The following is an 18,647-nucleotide window of genomic DNA, read 5'->3' on the forward strand; positions in this document are numbered from 1 at the left end:
TTTCTTTCTTTCTTTCTTTCTTTCTTTCTTTCTTTCTTTCTTTCTTTCTTTCTTTCTTTCTTTCTTTCTTTCTTTCTTTTTTCTTTCCTCTGAGAGAGAGAGAGAGAGTGTGCACACGAAGCGTGGGTGTAGGGGCAGAGGGAGAGGGAGAGAGAAAATCTCAAACAGGCTCCACGCTCAGTGCTCAGCACAGAGCTTGATGCAGGGCTCGATCCCACAACCTGATCGTGACCTGAGCCAAAAGCAAGAGTTAGAGATTTAACCGACTGAGCCACCCAGGTGCTCCACTGATCTTTTTACTGTTGCCTTTTCCAGAATATCATGTAGTTGGAAACATAGAGTTTGTACCCTTCTCAGAATGGCTTCTTTCACTTAGCAATATGCATTTAAGATTTCTCTATGTCTTTTTATGGTTTGATAGCTCATTTCTTCCTATTGCTGAATAATATCCCATTGTATGGATGTGCCACAGTTTGATTATACATTCACCTATTGAAGAACACTTCGGTTGCTTTCAATTTATGACTAAAGCTTCTATAACATTTGTGTGTAGGCTTTTTTAAAAATAGATTTTTATTTATTTGTCAGAGAGAGAGGGCACACAAGCAGGGAGAGCAGTAGGTAGAGAGAGAAACAGGCTCCCTGCTGAGCAAGGAGCCCAATGTGGGACTCTATCCCAGGACCCTGAGATCATGATCTGAGCCGAAGGCAGCCTCTTAACTGACTGAGCCATCCATGCATCCCTGAACATCTTTTCATATGCTTATTTGGATAGCCTATATCTTCTTCAGTGAGATGTCTATCCACATCTTTGGCTCACTTCTTAATTGAGTGTTGAGTTTCAAAAGTTCCTTATATATTCTGCATAATAGTCCTTTATTAGATAAGTGCAGATATTTCCTCTCAATCTGGTGTGTCTTTTCATTCTCTTGTCTAGCCTTTTTTTTTTTTTTTTTTTTTTTGGCATAATGTTTTTCATCATATTTTTTAGTTTCTTAAATTTTTGCTTATTTTGTTATATCCCCCTTTTTTAGTCCTAATATTATTTATTTGTTGCTACTTCTCTTTTATCTATATCAATTTCACAGAAACTTGTTTTCTTTATTAGTCCTTTCAAAGACCTAACTTTAGTTTTTTGGTCATCTGTATTATATATTTTTCTATTTTATTAATCTTTATCTTCTTTATCTTCTTCCTTCTACTGTTTTGGATTTTTGTTTCTTCTAATGTATTAGGATGATCACTTATATATTTAATTTTTAGTCTTATTTTCTACTGTAAATGCATATAAGGTTATTACTTTACCTGTGTCCTATAAACTTTCATATATAGTATTTTTATTACCTCTCAAATCTTTTATTACCTCTCAAATCTTGTATTACTTCTCAAATCAAATATTATAACTTTGCATTGGGATTTCTTCTTTGACTTTTCTGTTATTAAGATGTTTTTTAAATCTCCAGGAGCACCTGAGTGGCTCAGTCGGTTAAGGGTCTGCCTTCATCTCAGGTCATGATCTCAGGGTCCTGAGATTGAGGCCTGTGTCAGGCTCCCCACTGAGTGGGGAGTTTGCTTGTCCCTCTCCTTCTGCTCCTTCCCCCTGCTTGTGCTTTCTCTGTCTCTCTTTCAAATAAATAAATAAATAAAATATTTTTTTAAAAAAATGTTTTTTAAATCTCTAAATATAGTTTTAAAAATAATCATTTTATTATTGACTTCTAACTTAATTGTAATATGACCAGAGAATGAGATCTGTGTGATAGCATTTTTTTTGCAATTTGTAGAAAGTTGCTCAATGACCTAAATCAAAATTAATTTTCTTAAATCTTCCTTGTAAGTTTTAAAAGTATTTGTGTTCTCGGGCGCCTGGGTGGCTCAGTTGGTTGAGCGACTGCCTTCGGCTCAGGTCATGATCCTGGAGTCCCTGGATCGAGTCCCACATCGCGCTCCCTGCTCGGCAGGGAGTCTGCTTCTCCCTCTGACCCTCCCCACTCTCATGTGCTTGCTCTCTCTCATTCTCTCTCTCTCAAATAAATAAATAAAATCTTTATAAAAAAAATAAAAGTATTTGTGTTCTCAAAATGCTGGGTGCAGAGTTCTATATCCATTCCTTAGAAAATCATGGGGTGCCTGGGTGGTTCAGTTGGTTAAGCATGACTCTTGATTTCAACTTAGGTCATGATCTCAGGGGTGTGAGATCGAGCCCTATATTGGGCTCTGTACTGAGTGTGGAGCCTGTTTAAGATTCTTTCTCTCCCTCTCCTCTCTCTCTCCCTCGGCCCCTCCCCCCCTCGTGCACATGCTCTCGCTCTTAAAAAAAAAAAAAGAAAATGTTAATTAATGGTGTTGGAGATATTCCTGCGATGGCTAGTGATTCTTGGATATCATTACCTATGTAGGTGTTATTGACTGAATGTTTTGTCTCTTCTCAAAATTCATATGTTGAAAACTAACCCCCATATATTGGTATCAGGAGGCGGGGGCTTTGGGAGGTGATTAGGTCATGTGAGTGGACCCTCATGAATGAGATTAATGCCTTATAAAAGAGGCCCATGAGAGCTCCTTATCCCTTGGCCACGTGAGGGCACAACAAAAAGACAGTGGTCTATAAAATAGATAGCAGGCACTCACCAGACAGTAAATCTGCCAGCACCTTGATCATGGACTTCCCAGCCTCCAAAACTATGAGAAATCAATTTTTGTTGTTTATAAGCCACCTACTCAATGGTATTTTATTACAAGCACCTAAATAGACTAAGACAAAGAGTGAGGTACTAAAAAGCTGACTGGGAATCCTTTATGCACAGATGGGGCTTGTTGGATTGGATCTTTAATTTAGGGTGATTGCTTATGGACCCAGACAGTTTATTATGGTGTAGGGGAGAAAATATTTTTCCTCTACCCTTCTAAATTTTTGTGGCTGGTCTATTAACTAAATTGACATAAGACAGATGAACAGGAGAAAACAAATTTAATTATTTACATATGAGAGCCCTATAAGAATGAGACCCAAGGACAAGCCTGGCAATTGAGGCTTATATGCTATCCTAAGCTAAAGAATAGGATAGGGGCCTGGGGCTTCAAATGGGAGGAGGGGAATTCACAGGACAAGAGAGCAGATATTTGGTAATTAGATATTTGCCCTGCTATACATTAAAAGTTCTTAAAAGTTATCTCTGGTAATAGCTCTTTTTCTGGGCCAGACCCCCATTCTAAATTCTTTTAGGTAGTTAAGGGAGAGGTAAAACTTTTTCTTAAATATGCTGGGTCTTAATTGCCTTTAGCTCAGAATAATCCACATGCCAAAGTGGCATATGTTTGTACCATGTATTCTGTTCCTCCTCAATGGGGATCCCTCAAATGTCAATATTCTGTCATTCTAATCAAATTTCTATCTTATAAAATTACACTGAGATTTGTTTGTCTGCTGTTATCTCCATTCCTATTCTTTTTCTTCTTTGGGTTTATAAACTTTTCACTCCTTTACTTTCATTTTAAAAAAAAGTTTCATTTAAGTATATATGCATTCAGGAAAGTGTCCACAAATATGCAACCTGCATACATATGTAAACCAGCACTCAGATTAATAGAACATTATCAGCACTTCATGAGCCTCCCCATGTTCTCTTCCAGAGTCATTACTCCACATTGACTTCTAACAGCATAGATATTTGGGTAGTTTCCAGTTTAGGGCTATTGCCAATTATAGGTACGGGCTTTTTTTATGTTTGTCCTTTCAGTGAACATATGTACACATTTCTGTTGGGCCTATACCTTGGAGTGAAACTGTTGAGACAATGGCTATACATACATTCAGCTTTATTGATATTGCCAAACAGTTTAACAAAGTGATTGTACCAATTTATATTCCCTCAGCAGCATATGAGAGTTCTGGTTGCTCCACAACCTTGTCAATACTTGGTGTTTTCTGTCTTTTTCATCTTAGCCTTTCTGGTTGGTATGGAATGGCATCTCATTGTGGTTCAAATTTGCATTTCCTCTTTACTCTTTTTTTTTTTTTTTTTTTTAGGTGTTTCAGGATGGAGCGATTAAAATACAGGGGGTTAATCCTCTACATCTGCCATAAGTTTCTCCCTTATGGATACTTACCTAATGGAACTTAGAACTTTTTTCCTGTACAGGAGGCAATATAATACAGAGAATGAGGGCAACAAACTTCGCAAGAAGATATACTGAGGTTTGATTCCCAGCTCCAATGCTTACTTGCTACTACCTTGAGAAATTTATTTAACCTTTCTCCATTTTATGTAAAATGTCACTAATAATAGTACCGCTTCAGGAGGTTGTTTTGAGGATTAAATGAGATAAAATACATAAAACAATTTCCTAGCACACTGTGTGTACATAGTGAACAAATGGCAGCTATTATTATACCTTATATTCTTTATGCTCATCTCATTTCTCCTTCTGTTACACTTTTTATGACAGGGAAACAATACATAGCACACATTAGCCTCTTCACATATAATAGTTGCTGATAAAGACTAGTTGAATGAATGATTTTAAATATAAACATAAGGTATTGTGGTTATTGTTATAAAAGATGGCATAATTATTATAATGGCAATAGTATAAAATGCACTGCTAATCAGGAATACATTACTTAAACAGTGTCTCTCCTATTTACCTTTATCATTTAACAGTTAAGATAATTAGTGCTGTAGAGTAACATTACTTGAGCTAATTAGTAATAACAATTAGATGTTCCATATTACATTTGCGAGGGTTCCAGAGCTGCTTCTGTTAAAGCCAAAACCAAAACAAATAAAAAATACCACCCCAGAAACAAAAACACCCCTTTTCTGAAGAGATGCTAAGCCTTTCCAATTTTAACAGATCCTTTGTTCAGCAGTGGAGAAACTGGGGAAGGAACAGCTGCCCCAGCAGCTTCCGTACAACATGGCGTCGCCCATTTGTATACCCCAGCCGGGTTTACGTCCTCCTAGCCGGTCGCAGGACCGGAAGTGGTTTCCGTCCTAGTGGATCCGGGTAGGTGCGCGCAGGTGGCCGAGGAGGGTTCCAGTTCCTCAGCGTGAAGTGCCGCAGGTGTTCGGGTTAGGTCCGGGGTCGCAGGTAAGTGAAAATAAGGGACCGCGGGGCCTTTCACCCGCCTTGTGCGAGGGAAGGAAGGGGTTTTCAGTGCGTTTTGAGGAGAGGCATAGATGTCACCGTGTGCGGGGGCGACTTATTGCGGGGACCCCGCCGTCCCCGAGCGACTTGGCCCAGCCCTTCTTCCCCTCCTCCGCGGCGGTTTAGCACCCACGTGTGCGATGAGGGCTCTCGCCCCGGGCCGCGGCCCACCATGCTTCCCCCGGGCGCCCCCTCGGGCCCCTCCGTCTCTCTTTAGGAGCGCCTACCAAACCTTCATGGCTTCTAGACCCAATCAGCTCAAAAGAAGGCACCACCCACAGCACCTGGCAACTCCTTGGGCGCCGCGTGTTGCACTCGGCCGCCGTTACGGTTCCCTCCCCTCCCTTCGTGGGGAGCTGCCCCCGCCCCCAGTGTTACCACCCCTTCCCTCCCAGACCACATCCGCTGCCCTGGGCCTTGCTGGGAGCAGGTTTGTCTTTCCGCAACCCTAGTGAGGCCTACAAAATTGATACTTGCTCATTAACATATAAGCAAACCCAGCCCTTTCTAAGCTTTTGATGTACTGATTGGACGCGAACTCTCTTAGATACCCACTCCTTGAAAACACTACATTATTTATACCATTTTTAAAAAGATTAAAAAAAAATTTATTTTTAAGTGATCTCTACACCCAACGTGCGGCTCCAACTCACAACCCCAAGATCAAGAGTCGCATGCTGCACCGACTGAGCCAGCCAGGCGCCCCAGACCGTATTTTTTTAGTTGTATTACATGGATAGAAGGAACTGCATGGGAATATTTTGTTAATTATCAGAATTAGGAAGTGTGGGAGAAAAGCGGCTTAATAGGGGAGAATAATGATTCGTTTTGGTCAAGTTGAGCTAGTTCTAAAAATGTATTCCTTTATATTTAATCTTTAAAATTTATGTATTTATTTGAGAGAGAGAGGGAGAGCAGAAGCAGGGGGAACAACAGACGGGGAAGGAGAAGCTGACTCCCCGCTGAGTAGGGAGCCTGATGCGGGCTCAATCCCAGGACTTGAGCTGTAGGCAGACGCTTAACTCGCTAAGCCACCCAGGCGCCCCATCTTTTATATTTATTTTAGTTGTAGTTCATGCATACAGCCTTTTATAAGAAATTTAAACAAAATGGATCCTCTTTGATCTCTCTCCATCTCCATCTTCTTTAATCTCTTAGACCTAAAGTAAGAACTGTTACTAGTTTGGGATGTGTTTTTCTATTTCTCTTTCTTTGCATTTGTTGACAAGTATTCACATAAGTTACATGTATGTAAGATGTAAGATTTCGTGTTAAATTTTTACTAATACATATTATACAAATATGGTATATTGTACCTATTCAGCAACTTGACTTTTATACTTAAAAGTGGGTCTTGGAACATTTTCTTTGTCCATGTGTATGTAGAGATTGACCTTATTCTTTCTACTTGCTCTGTAAATTCCATGGTATATTAAGCTTTCATAATATGCGAGATTCCATAGATTGCTTACAGTTAGACACAGTGTGGCAGAGAACATCCTCCCACATGTGTCTGTGTGCCCATGTGGACATTTCAAACCTGCAAATTGAATTGCTGGGTGGGAGGGTGTGGACAGGTAATGGCAAACTGCCCACCAACAGTGTATAATAATGTCTATTTCCCTAGCTCTTTTTTTTTTTTTTTTTTTTTTTTTTAAAGATTTCATTTATTTATTTGAGAGAGAATGAGAGAGAGCACATGAGAGGGGGGAGGGTCAGAGGGAGAAGCAGACTCCCTGCCAAGCAGGGAGCCCGATGCGGGACTCGATCCAGGGACTCCAGGATCATGACCTGAGCCGAAGGCAGTCGCTTAACCAACTGAGCCACCCAGGCGCCCATCCCTAGCTCTTTTAAACATTTGATGCTATTAATCTTTTTCATTTTTGCCAATCTGATGGGTGAAAAATGATTCTGATTGGTGTTTTAATTTGTATTTCCCTAGTTACTAGTGAGATTGGGCATCTTGTCATGATTGTTGGCTGTTTGTATTTCCTCTTTTGAGAAATGTCTCCTTTTAATTGGGCTGTTTTTAAATATATAGTAGTTTTTTTAATGTATTCTGGATATTAATTTTTTGTCATTTTTATTTGTTTTAAGTATTTATTCCCAACATAGTGCTTTTTTAAAGTTAATGCTTGTCTTTCAACTACATGGCGTCCTTGTCAAACCATAGTTTTAACTTTTACATTTAAATGTATCAGTTTTTTACTCTGTGTATTCTGTATTTTGTGGCTGTCATTCCCTACCAGAGTGGTTCTCCAGTGGGAGATATTTTGCCTTCCAGGGGCTATTTGGCAATGTGAGGACACATTTTTTGGTTGTCTAACTGGGGTTGTAGAATGACGGGCATCTACTGGGTGGAAACCAGGGATGATGCTAAATATCCTACAACACATTGGAAAGCCCTCCACAACAAAGAATTTTTCTGGAGTAAAAAGTCAGTAGTGCTGATGTTGAAGAACACTGTTATACCCTAAGGCACAGCAGGGTTTTCTCTTATGACTATTCTTTCTCCTATAAATTCTTACATGTTTGAGTTTTTCTTTAATTCCTCTGGATGTGTGTGTGTGAGTGAATGGTGTGTGCATAGTTACTATTTTCCCAACAGTGTCACTCTGAATATTAAATGCATTCATGACGCATTAATCTGAATTGCCACATTTATCATTTACTACTTTCTCACACAGAGTCAGTTTCTGGACTGGTCTATTCTGTGACCTAATTTTCTGTTTTGCTGGACCAATACCACAATATCTGATGTTAAATATATGTTCTATTTTGATATTTAGTAGGATACTCACTTATGATTATTACTGTCATTACTTTATTGAAAATTGTATACTTTATCAGCTCACATACTCATTTAAAAAAACTATGGGGACTAATCTTAGAATTTCTTTTCCAGATTTTTAGAATTAGCTTGTCAAATAGTTTTTTTAAGTGGCTTTATCTAGATGTAATTTACATAACTCATTGTTTAAAGTGTACAATTAAGTGGTTTTTTAGTGTATTCACAGTCGTGCAGCCATCACCACAATCTAATTTTAGAACATTTTCATCACCCCAAAAAGAAACCCATGCCAATTAGCAGTCATTCCCCATCCCATTCCCCAGTACCGGAGCCCTAGGCTAGCACTAATCTTTCTGCCTTTATAGATCTGAATATTTTATATAAATGGAATCATACAATTTGTGATATTTTGTGACAGGCTTCTTTCACTCAGCATAATGTTTTTAAGTTTCATCCGTGTTGTAGAATGTATCAGTACTCCTCTGTTTTTGCTGCTGAACAGAATTCCATCCTATGTTGTATTTGTTTCCTAGGGCTACAGTAACAAAGTAACACAAACTGGGTGGCTTAAAATAACAGAAATGTATTCTCTCGCAGTTCTGGAGGCTATAAAGTCCAAAATCAAGGTGTCAGCAGGGCTTTGCTGTCTCTGATGGCTCTAGGGGAGAATCCTTTCTTGCCTCTTCTTAGCTTTTGGTGGTTGCCGGCAATCCTTGGCATTCCTTGGCTTGCAGCTGCCGAAACTCTAACCTCTGCCTCTCTCTTCACATGGCCTTCTTCCCTGAGGGTCTGTCTTTACGTGATAATTCTCTCTGTAGGAGCCTGTTTCTGTGTCTCTTCTCCCCTTCATGGAAGGACACCATTTCTATTGCGTTAAAGGCCCACACTAGTTCAGTATGACCTCATTTTAACTTGATTATGTGTGCAAAGACCTAAGTTTCAATAAGGTCACATTCGCAAGTACTGGGGGTTAGGACTTCAACATATCTTTTTTTGAGGACACAGTTCAACCGATAACCTTATGGATATGGTACATTTTATGTATCCACTTGTCAGCTGAAGGACATATACATTGTTTCCACTTTTTGGCTATTTATGAATGATGCGGCTGTGAACTTTCCTTTGGACATATGTTTTCATTCCTCTTGGGTATATACTTAGCAGTGGAATTGCTGGGTCATATGGCAACCCTATGTTTAATCATTTGAGGAACTGCCAGTGTTTTTCAAAGCAGCCGCACCATTTTACATTCCCACCAGCAGTGTGTGAGACTTCTAATTTCTCCATGTTATTGCTAGCACTTATTATCTGTTTTTTTCATTAGAGCCATCCTAGTAGGTGTGAAGTGGTATCTCATTGTCATTTTGATCTGTATTTCCCTACTAGCTTTTCAGTGCTTATTGGCCATATGTATATCTTCTTTGAAGAAATGTCTATTCAGATCCTTGCCTGTTTTTAACCGGCTTGTCTTTTTTATATTGAATTGTAAGAGTTCTTTATATATTCTACATACATGCTCTTAGCAGATATATGCTTTGCAAATATTTTCTCCCATCCTGGGGTTGTCTTTTCCCTCTCTTGATGGTCAGTTCATTTTTAAAAAAGTTTTTTAAAATTAAGTTTGCATTACATTTATATGTTATTTTGACTATATCTGTAAAACAATCTCTTTATTAAAAAAATAGAGTAATTATAGTACCTTTTGAAGAAGGTTGTTGAAAGGATTGAGTGAGTAATGTGTACATGATTGCATATAATGTGGCACATGCTGTGTGCGCTGTATTTGACAGCTGTGATAATATCTCTCTGCTCTTCCAGGCTTCTGTGTCTTCAGTAAAGTTTTCTATTTTTCTTCATATCAATCTTGCACATTTCTTGTTGAGTTTATACCTAGGTGTGTGTGTGTGTATGTGGTTGTTGTTTTGTGTGTGGTTTTAAAAAAGTGTATGTTGCTATTATGAGTGGGTTTTTCTTCATATTTTTATAATGGTTTTGGAAAGCTATTGATTTTATATATTCATCAAACTTTCAAAATGATAAGTTGTAAAAGTTATGACTTGTTTACTTACCCAGGTGATTCCAATGTGGTCATTCTGCTAGGAATCGTGGTTCTTTTTTTCTTTTTCTTTTTTTAACGTAAGAGCTACACCCAACGTTGGCATCTCATGATCCCAAGAGTCACATGCTCTAGTGACCAAGCCAGCCAGGTGACCTCCCCCGCCCCACCCACCTGCCTCATGATTCTTTTTCATTCTGCCTTCTTCTGCCCTGATTTGGATCTTCCTCCCTTCCAGGCTCTACTATTGTGAGTCTTCCATCAGGTCTTCCTGTCTCTTGCCTTGCTCTCCTCCAGTCTAGCACCCACACAGCCGCCATGGTGTTTTTTGAAATCTGAGTCTGAGCCTGGCACTTCCTTCGTAAGTCTATTATTGGCTGTCCATTACCTATAAGGTTTTATCTTGTAAAGTACTTTAAGGCCCCTCACGACTCGCTCTGGATCTGCTCATTCCAGCACCATCTGTCTCTGTTTTCTTGTATGCACATTATGCTCTAGCACAGCACTGTCCAATGGAAATATAATGTGAGCCCCATAAATACAGTTTTCTAGTAGCCACATTAAGAATCTAAAGAGAGGGGCACGTGGGTGGCTCAGTTGGTTAAGCGTCCAACTCTTGATTTCGGCTCAGGTCATGATCTCAGGGTTGTGAGATCAAGCCCCATGTTAGGCTCTGCACTCAGTGGGGAGTTTGCTTGAGGTTCTCTCTCTTCCTTTGCCCCTACTCCCTCTCCAAAATAAGTAAATAAATCTTTAAAATATATATATATATGTCTGTATGTATGTAAAGAAATAAGGTAAACTTAATTTTATTTATTTATTTATTTTTAAAGATTTTATTTATTTATTTGACAGAGAGAGATACAGCGAGAGAGGGAACACAAGCAGGGGGAGTGGGAGAGGGAGAAGCAGGCTTCCCGTCGAGCAGGGAGCCCGATGCGGGGCTCGATCCCAGGACCCTGGGATCATGACCTGAGCCGAAGGCAGACGCTTAACGACTGAGCCACCCAGGGGCCCCAGTAAACTTAATTTTAATAACATGTTTTTTTTTAACCCAGTATATCCAAATATTTCAACACAGATAGAAAAAAGCAATGTGGAATTCATATAAACAGAAAGTGTAATAGGAGTTACCAAGGATTGCACGGGATGGGATGGGAAGTTACTGTTTAACATGTACAGGGTTTGTGTGTGATGAGGAAGTTCTGGAAATGAATAGTGGCGATGATGTACAATATTGTGAATGTAGTTAATGCCACCGAATCATACACTTAAAAATGGTTAAATGGTAAACTTTGTGTTTTGTATATTTTACTAAAATAAAAAAGGTCCTCCTTAAAAATCAATATGGAAATTATCAGTAAGATACTTTTACATTTTTTCATAGTAAGTCTGCAAAATTCTGTATTTTACACTTAGAGTACATGTTAAATTTGCTTGAACTTTTTCACCTCTACTGTGGTGCTTCCTGCCTTTTGTATCCTTGTACGTGCTGTTCCCTCTGCCGGGCGTGCCCTTCTGCTCGGTGCCTGCACACCTGGACGGCTCACGCTCAGGTTTTGACCCCAGCGGCAGCCTCCCTTGCCCTCTCTCCCGAGCATTCCCGTTGGCGGTGCCCGCGCTCCTTCCTCTCTGTCAGCCCCAGGCCGTGCCGTGTTCTCCCCCAGCCCTGCAGCCTGTTCACTACAGGTGTTTCTCCTTTCCTGAATCCTACATTTTTGAGGGCAGATTGTGCCTTTTAACCCTTTTTACCCAGAGTCTGACACCACGTCTGGCTTATTGAAAGTGCTACGTTCATGTTTGCTGGACGAACCCTTTGGCTGGAAAGACACCCACACAAAACCTCCCCATGTGAAAATGAATTAATATGTTTTTTGAATGTTGCCAAGCATTCCCTCATGTGGAGGTACCCTGCTTGCTCCTCCAGGTTCCCTGTGAGACCTTTCTCTTACAGGGGCCACACATGACAAAGAGTAAGTCAGGAACCTTACCATATGCTTGGGAACTCCATATCTGAGGGAGCCCTTCTCACTGGAAGCAAATCAATAATATTTTATTTTTTAAGCCTTTTCTATTTTAATGTCACCTTATTTTAATGTTATGAAATATGGAGATAGTATGAAATGCAAAAATAAATGTAAAAAATGAATTAAAACACATGTGAGAAGATGTTATTTTCTTTGGAAACAAAAATTTGCTTATCTCTGCAAAATGATTTCTAAGTTGAGCGGGAATGCACAATCAAGATGCAGATTGGTCTCAAAGGATGAAACATTTGGCTGAAACAAACAAGATGAAATTTAAAAGAAATGTGAAGCTTTGGATTTAAGTGCAAAATATAAATTATAATTATATAAAATGGGGGACTTGAGTTGGTATCAGTGAATTTCAGTTGACCACAAGCTTTATATGACCCACCATTGGGTTTCTTCTACTCAAAAACAGGTCATTTCATACAGCATTAATAAAGTCTAGGGTCCAGATACTAGGAAGTAGTAATACCAGTGTCGTCCACACCAATTGGACCCTGTCTCAAGTATTGAATACCGACCTGGGTGCCACATTTTAAGAGATACATTGACAAACTTGGAGGTGTTCAGAAGGACCCGGCCACAATGGTGACCCTCCCAGGTCACAGGAAGGCTGCTTGGATTGAGAAGAATGTTCTAAGAGAAACTATAAAAGCTGCCTTTACATATCTCACAGGCTCTCAGGAAGGAACACTGTTGTCATTTCAGGGGCCAGACTGAACATCAAAGACATCAAAGAGAGCGATTTCTGGGGCGACAGGGTGGCTCAGTCAGTTAAGTGCCCAACTGTTGATTTTGGCTCAGGTCATGATCTCAGGATTGTGAGATCGAGCCCCACATCCAGCTCCACGCTGGTTGTGGAGCCTGCTTAAAATTCTCTCTCTCCCTTTGTTCTTCTCACCCTAAAAAAAACCTAAAAAGAGAACAATGTCTAAGTAGGGAACTTTTGCAGAATGCAAGGACTTTTCAATAAAAACTCCTTCTTAAGGTGATGAACTCTGTTCCTAGAAGTATTCAGATAGAGACCAGGTCATGATCTGTCAGGATTACCACGGAAAGGATTCTTAACTTGTGTAGGAGCTGAATTTGGCTCCTGAATTTTCACTCTGTGATTCTTTGTTTTCCTTTAATAGGAGTTCTCTGGTTTATAGAGCCCAATAGCAGTAAGAGCTGACATTTATGGAACCCTGATGTGCTAGCCAGTATGCTAAATCAGGTGTATTGATCACCTTACTTTTAAGTTTCACAAGAGCCGTATGGGGTAGGTACTATCTTTCCCATTTTACCAGTGAGGAAACAGAGACTTAGAGAAGTTCAGTGAATTGCCCAAGTTATATAGCTAGCAAGTGGCAGGGGCTGGATTTGAACCCAGGGTATTTGACTCTAGGGCCCTTGTCCTTATCCTCTACCTTAGGCTGCTCCCTGAACAGCTTAACATATTTGTTTAATTCATCCAAATGTGATTTATTTCAGGAATATAATCATGTCTTAAGTGTGATATTTACATTGCCTATCCGTAAAAAACATCAGTTTAAAATAACGAGTACTTTTCTAATTATCAAGAGATACACATACTTGCACAGAATTTGAAAAATCAAAATTATAATCCTACTACCATTAGGTAATCACTGTTGTCAGTTTGATATTCAGTTACTGGTACAACTTTATTTTATTTTTTTAAAAGATTTTATTTATTCATTTGAGAGAGAGAGTGTGCACACAAGCAGGGGGAGCGGCAGAGGGAGAGGGAGAAGCAGACTCCCCGCTGAGCAGGGAGCCTGACACGGGGCTCATCCCAGGACCCCGAGATCATGACCTGAGCTGAAGGTAGACACTTAACTGACTGAGCCACCCAGGCGCCCCTACTATGTACAATTTAAAAAAATAAATTAAAATGGCAGATTGTTTTCAGTCATGGAAGGTGGTGAGGCACTGAAAGCTTTGGATCCCAGAGCAAGCCCTTAGAGAGGTATCTTAGTCTCTTTGGGCTGCTAAAGTAGAATACCACAGACTGGGTGGATCATAAAAAACAGAAACGTATTTCTCCCAGTTCTGGAGGCTGGAAGTCCAGGAGCAAGGTGCCAGCATGGGTAGGTCCTGGTGAGAGCCGTCTTTCACAAGGTGGACTGCTGACTTCTCATTGTATGCTCACATGACAGATCAGGGAGGCAAGCTTTTATAAGGGCACTAATCCCATTCCTCGGGGCTCCACCCTCATGACTTCACCTAACCCTACTCACCTTCCAGAGGCTCCACCTCCTAATACCATCACATTGGGGGATAGGATTTCAACATATGAATTTTAGAGGGACACAAACTTTCAGTTTGTAATGCAAAATTTGATTTTTCTCACTTCTGGCCCAGCATCGAATCATGCTGTTTCTTTTTAGCATCAAGGCTCAGTAAGGGGAAAAATACTTTTTTCATTGGAGTAAACAGATTTTTGTAATTGGATGATTAAAGTAGAGACATTTATCATAAAATATAACACCTTGAATTGAGTTTTATTCATTCAATGAGTATTTATTATTATGAGCTCTGTGCTACTTCCTGGGGATATATGTAGTGTTGAAGGAGCCAGGTAAGGTCGCTGTTTTCATGGAGTTTACAAGCTAGTGGGAAAGATAGACAGTGAATGAACCAGCAGTTATTCATCAGTCAGGCCACTGGGAAAACATCACAAATATTGCTGAATTTTTTTTTTAATATTGCTGAATTTTGACAAATGTGTGTACCTGTGTAACCCAAGCTTCCATCAAGACTTGGAATGTTACACGCAATTCTAGAAAGTTCCCTCTTGCCTGAAATGCTCTTCCCTAGAATTTTTCGTGACTGGCTCTTTTTTTGATACTCCGTGCTCAGCTTAAATCTCTTCCCTGTAACCCCCTACCCCCACCCCGAGGCAACTACTGTTCAGATATTTTTCTACTATAGATTAATTTTAGTTGTTCTAGAACTTTATGTAAATAGAACCATACAGTATCTCTTTTGTATCTGGCTTCTTTCATTCAGCCTAATGTAATTTAGGATTCATACATGTATCTTTAGTCTTATGAATAAAGCTGTTAACGAACATTCTTAAGTTTTTTTGTGGATAGATTTAATTTATCCAACTTGGGACTCAGAGAACTGTACTAAATCTGATGACCTCCGTCTTCCAACTCTTCACTACATGGATGTTGAGTTTCTCAATCTATCCTTCATGCCTCTGCTATGTTTTCTACATCTTTCTTTTTTTTTAAGATTTTATTTATTTATTTGATAGAGACACAGTGAGAGAGGGAACACAATCAAGGGGAGTGGGAGAGAGAGAAGCAGGCTTCCCGCTGAGCGGGGAGCCCGATGTGGGGCTCGATCCCAGGACCCTGGGACCATGACCTGAGCCGAAGGCAGACGCTTAACGACTGAGCCACCCAGGCGCCCCTGTTTTCTACATCTTTCTGTGCTACATTCTGAGTGAGTTCCTCAGATTTATCTTCAACTCCCTAACTCTCTCTCTCTGTCTGATCTACTATTTAACCTGTCTATTGATTATTGAACTTTTTAAAAATTTTAACAAATATCTTTCATGTCTAGAATTTCTGCTTTTTGTTGTCTCCTGTTCATGTTTTAGATTTTATTTTCCTTAATTTCCCCGAGTGTTGTTATTTTAAAGTTCCTTTCAGATCTCAGATATGGATATTTTTGTTTGGTTCTTCTGTGAACTGTTTTTTATTGGCTCTAGGGTTTTTTGATTTTTGTTTTGTTTTTATTCATTTATGATTGCTCTTCTAGGGACTGATCTTCTGTGGAAGTCCTACGTGTTTCCTGTGTGTTAGAAACAGACACACACACACACTCCAACAGAATGCACCAATTCTAACCATTTTAGTTTTAGGTTCTTGGCTTAGGGTTTTCTTTTGTGAGGATAATGTGAACTTGGCCCCTGTACTGCTTCATAGTGCAGGGTTGAGGGACTGTCTTCCTATGAGGAGCTCTGTTCATACTCTCAGCCTTGGGCAGGTGGCTTGCCTGGACCGTGGTGGGTGAGTACTTTCAGTTCCTGTTCATGGACAATCTCTCCAGGGTCCCAGCTGTACCCTGGCCTCGTGGCCTAGACTTCTGGTCATGGGCTGGTATGAGTTCTGGTCTCTGCCCAGCTCTCTCTCCCACCCACTTCCATTTCTGGCACCTGATGATTTCCCTTTCGTCTTTTTGAATTTAACTCTGTATTATACTTTTATCTTTTTAATGTCTTCTCCAGCATTTTGTATTGTTTCCAGTGAGAAAGGGAGGGGTTTTTTTAAACATCTTCTCAGAATATTTTAACTAGAAATTTGTGCAAATTCTTTAATCTCATTAAGCCTTAAGTAAAAGTACTGGAGAAAGTACACATGAGTACTTAGCACAGTTTCAGCAATAAAGTAAATCTTTTTAAAACAGCACAGCCATTTTATTGTTTTCATTAGCAGTGTTGTGATTTCATTTTTCATCTCCAATGCCAAATATCTCTGTAGGTATGATGATAGCCCAGGGTTGTTGTAAATATTAAATTATTTAAAAAATAACTGTTACCGAAACTTTGAAAAATGATTAAAATAGTACACATTCAGTGGTAAACTCTCAGCCATAGAGAAGCATAGGCAGAGTCTAGCAGATCACTGTGTCTTTGGGCATTAGAGATTTTAGGCCAGAGCTCACAGATAGGTGGCACAGAGCCCAGAGTGTTTTTGTTTGGCTGGTACAATGTTTTAAAAACTGTAAATTTGTTGCTGACACTTAAAAATAGTGACATTTCCCATAAAATTTAGATAACTGACTTCTCTTGAGTAATGGAGTTATCTGACTATACTGGGCCTGCTTCCCAAACAGGATCAATCACCTTGTGCTGAATGAAGTCTGTCCCATGATTTCTTTCCGTGACTGAGGCCAAGGGCCACTTACCCTTTATTGTTACACATTTTCTGTTGTTATTTAAATAGTACAGAAATAGTACTACATATCCATTTCTCTGTCAAAAATAGGAAAACAAAAGATAGATGGAGAAAACCACGTGTGACAAGAAAAATGGAAGAGAGACTATTGTGTGGGGTTTCCCTGACTAAAGCCATCTGCCATTCTTATTTTTTTTAATTGTATAAAATAATAGAACATCAAACTGATCACAGTAGTCACCTAAGGGCAGTAGGATTTTAATTAATTAATTAGTTAATAATTTTATAATTAATTTTGATTTTTCAAATTCTGTACAAGTGTGTCTTATGTTCAGACGCCCTGTTGTCATATGATTAAGTGACCGCTGGGCAGCTGGTAGAGGGCAGGGGGCTTTCCTCGGGTGAGAATGAAGGTAGAGATGGAATACAGAAGGTACAAAAGTGAGAAAAAGAAATATCGCTCTTTCCATGTGGAAATCTGTAGCATTTTGTTTTAGTTTGTGGACACATAGATTATAAGTGGAGCACTTTTTAGGGGAAAACATGTTTCCATCTAGGTTTAAATTCTGTATGTAAATATATTGTTGCCACTTGTTTTGCAGATTGTGGGATTAGTGATATGCTTTCCTAAACAGCAGAAAAAGTTGAAGATGTCTAGATACTTAATGGCTTTGACAGTGACCACCCTCGTCGGTGTGGCCGTGGGGGGGTTTGTCCTGTGGAAAGGCATCCGGCGGCGGAGGAGTAAAGCGAGCCCAGACAGCGGGCAGCGGTGGCAGCATCCGCAGCATCCACAGCATCCGCAGCATCCACAGCATCCGCAGCATCCGCAGCAGCAAGCACCGGGCCGGAGGGAGCTACCCCCTCCAGAAGAGGTCCAGCTGCGCTCCAGGGCCCCCGGAGCCTCATGGGAGGAGAGGATCCTCGGAGCAAAGGTGGTGACTGTGTCTCAGGAGGCCGAGTGGGACCACATTGAGCCCTTGCTTAGGAGTGAGTTAGAAGATTTTCCGGTACTTGGAATCGACTGTGAGTGGGTAAGTTAAAAAGCAAAAACAAAACGTGTAAATCTTTGCTGCTTTTCTAACTAGGTAACTTGAATGGTCAAGTAGAGGATAAGATTAAAGGAGAATTAGCTTGTTCTCAGCTAGCTCACAAATAGAATTTAGCAGAAGGAGAAGCTGCTTCTCTTCTCAGGATAGGGGTGTGCTTATAATCATGGGTTCTAGAGTGAGACGTGCCTGTACACGCTCCATTTTGACCACTTATCATTCTTTGAACTTGGACAAGCTACTTACCCTCTCAGAGTCTCAGTGAACTTGTGTCCCATAGGGATGTAATGGTATCTCCCTCCCAGGACTTTTCAAAGGATTCAAATAGACAAGCCCTATAAAGGGATTAGCATGATTTTCACATATAGTCAGTGATCATTAAGTATTAGCTACTATTAATACTTTTAATAGTATTTTCATAAGGATGCCATGGAGAAGATAGTTAAGGAAGTCTACTTAAATGGGAATTATTACACAAAGTAGCATTTAAAGAGGTAACAGTTAAAATTTGAAATACTAATTACCCTCAGCCAGGTACTTTGCTGTTTTGTTTCCATTATCTCATTTAATTTCCACAGTAATCCAATGTAGGAAGATACTATTGTTACCTTCACTTTACAGCTAGGAAAGGAGGCATAAAAAGGTAACCACTTGAGC

At 39.9% G+C, this 18,647-nt stretch overlaps 1 protein-coding gene across 4 annotated transcripts in view; it reads left to right on the forward strand.

Annotated features, from left to right (window-relative positions):
- The first annotated feature begins 4,987 nt into the window (after positions 1 to 4,987).
- Positions 4,988 to 18,647, forward strand: part of EXD2 (exonuclease 3'-5' domain containing 2) — a 54,077-nt gene continuing 40,417 nt past the window's right edge. For 3 of the 4 annotated variants that reach the window (XM_032405400.1, XM_032405401.1, XM_032405402.1), the window contains exons 1-2: positions 4,988 to 5,094; positions 17,544 to 17,975. In XM_032405400.1, coding sequence (XP_032261291.1) covers positions 17,592 to 17,975 — 384 coding nt within the window. In that variant the 5' untranslated portion in view covers positions 4,988 to 5,094; positions 17,544 to 17,591. The remainder of the gene's footprint in view (positions 5,095 to 17,543; positions 17,976 to 18,647) is intronic. The other variant, XM_032405403.1, reaches the window with a different exon arrangement.

This window comes from Phoca vitulina, unplaced genomic scaffold (genome assembly GCF_004348235.1).
Source record: "Phoca vitulina isolate PV1807 unplaced genomic scaffold, GSC_HSeal_1.0 scaffold7, whole genome shotgun sequence".
Taxonomy (NCBI): Eukaryota; Metazoa; Chordata; class Mammalia; order Carnivora; family Phocidae; genus Phoca; species Phoca vitulina.